General features: G+C 41.7%; 1 protein-coding gene across 1 annotated transcript in view; it reads right to left on the reverse strand.

Moving 5' to 3' along the window:
* The window catches only part of rorb (RAR-related orphan receptor B), a 23,510-nt gene extending 17,509 nt beyond the window's left edge, over positions 1–6,001 (reverse strand). Inside the window, exon 1 of the mRNA XM_004544219.6 lies at positions 5,668–6,001. Within this exon, the coding sequence (XP_004544276.1) occupies positions 5,668–5,674 (7 nt within the window). The 5' untranslated portion in view covers positions 5,675–6,001. The remainder of the gene's footprint in view (positions 1–5,667) is intronic.
* Between the last annotated feature and the right edge of the window lie 1,066 nt (positions 6,002–7,067).

The raw sequence follows: 7,067 nt of genomic DNA on the forward strand, positions 1-7,067 counted from the left end.
GTGAGTACTCTCACGCACAGAGTTAAGAGAAGTATCTCATGACTTGGACACAGTAACTGAGAGATAGAGATAGAGAGAGGGAAGAAAGGCAGACCTAATAAGAGTCCCTTCAATGAGATTACAAGCACTAAAACAGGCTAATCTTTGTCATTAAGAAAAGATGCCGCAGTAGGCTAAGTCATATTATAGGCTTATTGCTGCTTTCTGCAGAGAACACCTTCACAGTATAGGGATATAATGTGCCACTTCCTCTGTCATCTTCACATCTTGTCTATAACTTTGGAGAGCCAGAGTCCACTTTTTGTGCAAAACCTCTTAAAAGTAAGGGCCTTGCAGCACTTCCAAGTAATCAGTGCTGTGCATAATCAAATCATATACGTATATGATTATGCGTAGCGTAGAGGGTAAGCTGACACACACCTTTAGTTTATGGACTAATCTGCTTTGAATGTTAGCTGAAGTCTGATAGGTGGTTAGCAAGCGTGGACTTTGGATACCTCTATAACAGGTACTGCATGTTATTCATTGCTTCAGGCAGCTAGAATGTGCAAGTGCTATGAGAACAGGATAGCTTGTATCTGTGTGCATTTGCACCAGTATGCATGCAAGAAAATTTAGTTTTGCACCCTAACTCACCATTTCATACAAGCACACACTAACTTGCTTAGGCAAACGCACACAAACGTCCACACTTGCACTATTATATAACTCTTAAGTCTCTCTCTCTCTCATACTTGCCCTCTTTTTTTCTTATCTCACTCATTCACTTGCTCATAGTCTCCCTTCTCTCATTCTGTTTGTCTCGCCTTTCGTTTTCTGTGTATTCGCCATATAGATTCTTAGCTCGATTCATGGTCTTTAAGCAGATAGAAAAAAGGAAACCTCCTAAAAACGAAATGAACTGACTCATAAAGTGACTAAACTTGAATAAATGACCAAATCTCTACATTGTTCTAGAGTAGCAGAAATCAGAATTTACTGTAAAAGTGTGTGCGCAATGCTCACTGACTTTGGACTATCAGTCGGTGCACTCGATGTCCCTCTCCCCAGAACCTGATTTGTTATGATATGATAATTCTCACTTTTGATGTGAGCATATTTTTCCTATAAAAGGAACCCCTCCAATGATATCTTTGTCATATTTTACTCGCTTTCTGTGTTTAATAAGCGCAGTCACCCTCTTCCCCCGGTTTTTACTTCAGTGTAAATCAGAGGAAAATGTGAATATTGAATATCATTGTGCGTCCACTGAGACACGCTGCCTTCATGGATGAGTAAAACTGACAAAACAGAAGGAGCTGTCAGAGGACTCTATGACTTCAAGGCAGATTTAGAGTTTAGGAGTGGTTCAGGCAGAAATCCCTCCCGGCTAAGATAAAGTGGAGACACAAACTGAAGCGTGCCGTGTAGCCCACGCTTTGTGTGTGGAAAGATTTAAGAAAGAGGGAGAATTGACTGAGGAGGAAAAACAGTTTGCCTAGGCTCCCCTAGACGGCCGCGGAGGGATAAAACCAACACTGGGTGCATGCTGAGCGCATGCAAAACAAACACAGGCTATGATAGTGGCTCAGTGGGACCGCAGAAGTGCTATCCAGGCAGCACACGCACGCACAAAGCATGGTGGAATGTTTTAAGTAGATGGCTTGAAAAAAAATCTAAAGGTCAGGTAAGACACACTAGGTGAAGAGTAGACGGTGAGTCTTGAATGCAAAATGAGTGTGTAAGTGTGTGTGTCGCAACAACACTCTGGTGCCGGTACCCGTTTCAGTCAGTGGGGCTGTGTTGAGGGATTAACAGTGTGGCCTGCATGAGCTTGGGGTAATCTCTCCTCTCTTCTTACATAACACTAGACCATTACTCAGCACAAACACACAATAAACAACACAATCAACAACACCGAGCTGGACAACAGACCACACATGCAGTGATAACAGTGCAAAGCAAAGATTCACCCAGACCGGGTGCACAAAAAGAGGTTTCATGGCGACAATGGAAAGCAGTGATTTGGTGTAAATTAAGTTTTGGGCTCAGTTTCTAAATCAGTACGAATAATGGCAACTTATATTTTGCATGTTGTTACTCATAGTTGGTACTGAAAGTGAAACACAGGCACAACTCAGCGCCACTGATCTTTAACCTTTACTTTATCCCCCTTAATGGCACATGATACAAATACTGGCAGTTAAATGTAATCACAGTGTAGCTGTGAACATCTGTGTTTATTATTCTGCATCATTTCTATGTATTCACATGAGTCTTCCTGTGTTGTCATCCATGTGCTTGTACATCGGCCTTCCGCTTGTTTGTGCTCAGGAGAAAAACAACAGTAAACACTGAACACAGACAGCCAACAAGCACTAAATGGTGGAGGTGCTTCTTTAATAGTTTCTACTGTTATAAAAAAAAAAGAAATTATAGGAACAAACATGAAAAAATACAAAAAAAAAGAAAAGAGAGATGTTTAGACTCCAGTGTAAACTAAAGCCATTTCAGTTGTGTGCCACGGATTTATCTAAACAGACAACTTCCATTGTCTTTGACTAAAAATTGATCCCGGGATGCTTTCGAACTGGACAAATCAATTCGCAAACGAGTCTCTAAAGCAAAGCAGGATGGGACTAATTCTATTGGCATGAGGCCGTCATGCGTAGTACTGCAGCTGTTTGTGTCAGTGTGCGTTTTCAGAGCTTTCGGATTTTTAATGTGTGCACATGCTGCCTTTCAAGGTAACATAAATAATGCCAGAAATGGAAATGACCATTAATTCTTGTAGATTTGAGATAAATATTTTTAATGACCCCCCCCACTCCCACCCACACATTATTCTGGATCTCCTGCCATTATCTTATTACTTTATGGTTTAAAATGGAGCACTGTAACAAAAAATAATTTCCCCCAGGGATCAATAAAGTATTCTGATTCTGATTCTGATTGTGCTCTCATACTCTTCCACTTCCTGTCATCCCATCTTATCCCACAGTGTTAGGAGAATGAGAGATGGTGATTGGCGCATACTGCTAACAGAGGAGAAGTGGCCCTGCGAGCCCCTCCTCCACTGTTGCTCCCTCCATCGCTGAACTTGTGGACCTGCCTGACCCGGGTGCATTTGGAAGCTCTTAGGCTTATAACAGTAATAAAAAGGATACACATCCACGGGATAATGTAGACTGTGGGGATCACTGAGTAACACAGGAAGCTACTCACTTGCAGAATACATGTCAGTTCATGCTTGTGTGATGCTGTGTATGTTTCCAAGCACGCATATGCTAATCTCACAGAAGGGCTCTGATCTCTTATTGATTATGGCATTAATAAATGATTTGGTAGGAGGTTGCTGTTGATTAGCTCAGACATTCTTTAGGTTAAACTAATTTCTGCAAAAAATTACTTTAAAAAATCAAACATTCATTTACAATAACTAAAACGATTCATCCAAATAAATAGGGCATAATTACTTAATTATATTTCATTTATTGTCTTATTATAGAGATGTAAAAACTAAAACTGTTGCCACTTAAACACATATATATGGCCACTTGCCACTGTTTCTAATGTCATTTGATGGGTTTTAACGGAACACCTCTTACAGCAGAGCTTCACCACATTGCTGTTGAAAATACAGAGATAATGAGCCTGTTTACAACATCCTACACAGCACTGAGCCAGCTTCGTTTTCAGAGAAGCAGAAAAGGCCTCTTATGATTATATTATATGTTGTTTCTCTGGCTTTTCCAGGCCGGGCGATGGCGTGACATCATCTTCGGTCAGGGCTTCAGGAGCTGTGGCTATTGTTAAATGATAATTACCACGGCTCATGAGGGGCCTCTATTTTTTTAAAACCTTGTGGTTGTGAGCACGTTTCTGTGCAAGGGCAGCCGAGACTCCACACACACAGACGCGCGCACACACAGGTTGGGAGTGGGGGCCGCACGGCCCACACTGATTTAATTCTATCTGACAAAACCCTTTGGGGCGTGCAGAGGGAGAGAGGAAGATGGAGAGCGAGGGAGAAAGAGAGAGATAGACATGGTAAAAAAGGGGTGAGAGAGACGCTTCAGGGGCCTCTTCTGCCAACCATGGCTATTAAGTGAAAGCAGGAGCTTTTGGTATACCCCTCCAAAGCCTCCCATGCACGAGAGTAGTCGCAAGGCCCATTAAAATGTGGATAAAATACAAGGTGTGTGACAGAGGAGTTTGCCATGGGATTGCAGAAAGAGAGTAAGAGGAAAAGATGTTTGGCCTCCTGTTTTTTCTTTTTTTTTCTTGCCTAAGGTTTGATGGCCTGGAGCTGAGGCAGCAGATAGCTTTACATCTTTACATGACATGGACACATGAATAGATTGATGTTTGACCTTTTTTCTCTAAGTAATAACTGCAATAAAATAATCCGATTACAGTGTATTGTTGTTTATCGTCATAACTAATAAGCAGGTTAAAATAACGGTAACGCAAGTTTGCTTAATAATTATTCTGACCGAACATGCATACAGTATATGTATATGATAACAATATTGTTCCGTGTAAAGAAACGTAACGAGTATTTTATTTTTAAGCTAAAAGCTATAAGCTATAATTTGACAAATCACAGGCCGTGGATTTCTGTGACATGCCTTTACTTTGAAGGCGACTTTGTACCCTTGGATCAAAATTTTCCAATAATTTCTCACCTCCAATATAGGAACATTCAGGCATCATAAAGGCCACCTCATAAACGAATTAACTTATTTCTGAGGCCAGTAAGAAGCGGTCCGGCCAGTTAAAACAGATTGGCTTATAAATTAGAGTTCAAATCATCCAGCTGAACGAGTGTTGCAACTTTAGCGCCAGCGGTAATTGCACAACGTCGAGAGTAAATAAAGCGAATTCCAAAACACTAAGCTGATAATAATAAGGTTAAATATTAAAGCCTTCGCGCTGGACTTTTAATGAACTGCAAATAGTCATGAAGGAGAAACGAAAAACGCGCATTTTCTGCTGTTAACGGAATTTAAACGTCGAGCAAAAGGCTAAGGGCAAAATGACCTGTGCGCGAGTGTCCCTGTGTATCACCGTGCGCGAGACAGGTCTTGCTTATTGCGTGCGCGTGAGCGTCCAGAGGACGGCATTGATAATGAATTTCAACATTCTCAGCGCGGCGCAGAGAGTCGGGAAAATGGGTTAGTGGAGCGCTTGAAAGTGCACATCCCTGAAGCATTCAATAAAGTTTACCATCAGAACATAACGGAATAAAGTTTTTTTTCTCCCTTTTTTCTTCTGCACATGGGCTAATCTAATCCGATCTACCACCCTATCCGCAATTTCCGCCGGTGTGGAGTGGAGCTCAAATGATTAAGCCAAATATAATGCGGCACTTTTAATTTCCAATCCCAGACTCCAGTAAAATTTGCAGGAACGCGCGCCTGTTCCACACACACGCTCCTGAGTCAAAACACACACGGAGAGGGATCCAAATAAACTTTACAGACTACTTAAGGTGGCTGACGAGATTGCAGAGAACCCCAAACACACTGCCTTAAGCTTAACATTGAAAAAAAGAGACAAATTCAGATTTTCGCCTAAACCTCCCAGAATAAACTTCCAAAGCTAAATGAGTGATAAAAGCTCGTCGTGCCGCGTGTGACTGTGTGTTAAGTGGGAGAAAGTGCGAGCACAGTGGGATGGTCTTACCTCGCATCGTGTCGGTGTTGCTGGAGCTGGTGCTGAGGCTCGCTTCCCAAAGCAGCAGTCATGAAGAAACAAACACTTAAAATAAAAGAAGGGGCTACGGGTGGTGGTGGTGGTGAAAGATCCTCGGTTAAAAACAACAACGAAAGGAGTGTAGATGGTGTGCGTCGACGTCCACTGGCTGCCCTGAGTGGAAGCGTCTCTGCGCTAAAAGCATCCCAGAGCGGGGCGCAGGGAGGCGGGCTGAGGTCGGTTGGTGCGTCGGTCTGTGCGCTCTGGTTGTGTGGCCGCTTTTCTCATGATATCTGCGCTCTCACCTCTATGGGAGGGTTTCACTATTTTCTGGGGGCTGAGGGAGGGAAGAGCGTATAGGAGAGCTTTACCCGGCGGCCCGGATTGGACTGGAGCACTTTCCGCTCCTCCCACTCTCTCCTTCTCAGCCTGCAGCCTGGAACCTGCACACACAAACACGCGCACACACATGCACAGTCCGAACCCACTCTTAGTGCGAGACACAGGCAGTCTCCGCGAAGTTTTTAACCTCACCTTCCAATTACAACAATCTTATACGACTTAGGTACTTTTCATCTATACACATAAACAGTTAGTCTTTGATCTGGTCTCGTATTTATAGAGATCTAACATTCTGCCCAGCAAGAATAGATCCACTGGTGCTGTTTCGTTTTTACTGATTTAATAAAATCCATAGAAACACACACTAACACACTAACACTTTCTCATTATCGGTTGACTAAAGTAATTACAAGTCAAGGCTTTATAATTCTGCAGAATCTTTCATATGGCTGCAGAGTAGATTTCATGAATAAAGGTTACTTTTGGCGTGCAAAGCAAACGTTTAAAAAAAACATTAAATTTGGTTTAAAAAAAGAAGTACAATTTGCTACTAAATGAGAGATATGCATTTGCCTGATAATGACAAACAATAAAGAAACACATGATTGCACTTAAGTTTAAACCAAATTCTCAAAAACAAATTCCTTTAAAAATGTTTAAAAGAATTTCTAAATATGAACACACACACACACACACACACACACACACACACACACACACACACACACACACACACACACACACACACACACACACACACACACTGTCCTTATTGAACTATTGAATGGAAGCTTTTCTTTTTCCTTTTTTTAATTTATTGAATTGTTGAAACTTTAACAGTTTTTGCACATGTGCATGGATCACTGCACCCAGCAGGATACTTTGTCACTTCAACCTCTGCAGATGTTCACACTGAATCATAGTGATTGCACTAAATAACACAGCTACGATTCTTATATCAGTTATATTGAAGGTAATTATGTTTAAAACGACGATAAAACATTTTGCTTCTCTCCAGGGTACTCATAGAAAGGTGAAAATAGCTTATA

Source organism: Maylandia zebra, linkage group LG12, assembly GCF_041146795.1.
Source record: "Maylandia zebra isolate NMK-2024a linkage group LG12, Mzebra_GT3a, whole genome shotgun sequence".
NCBI classification, from domain to species: Eukaryota; Metazoa; Chordata; class Actinopteri; order Cichliformes; family Cichlidae; genus Maylandia; species Maylandia zebra.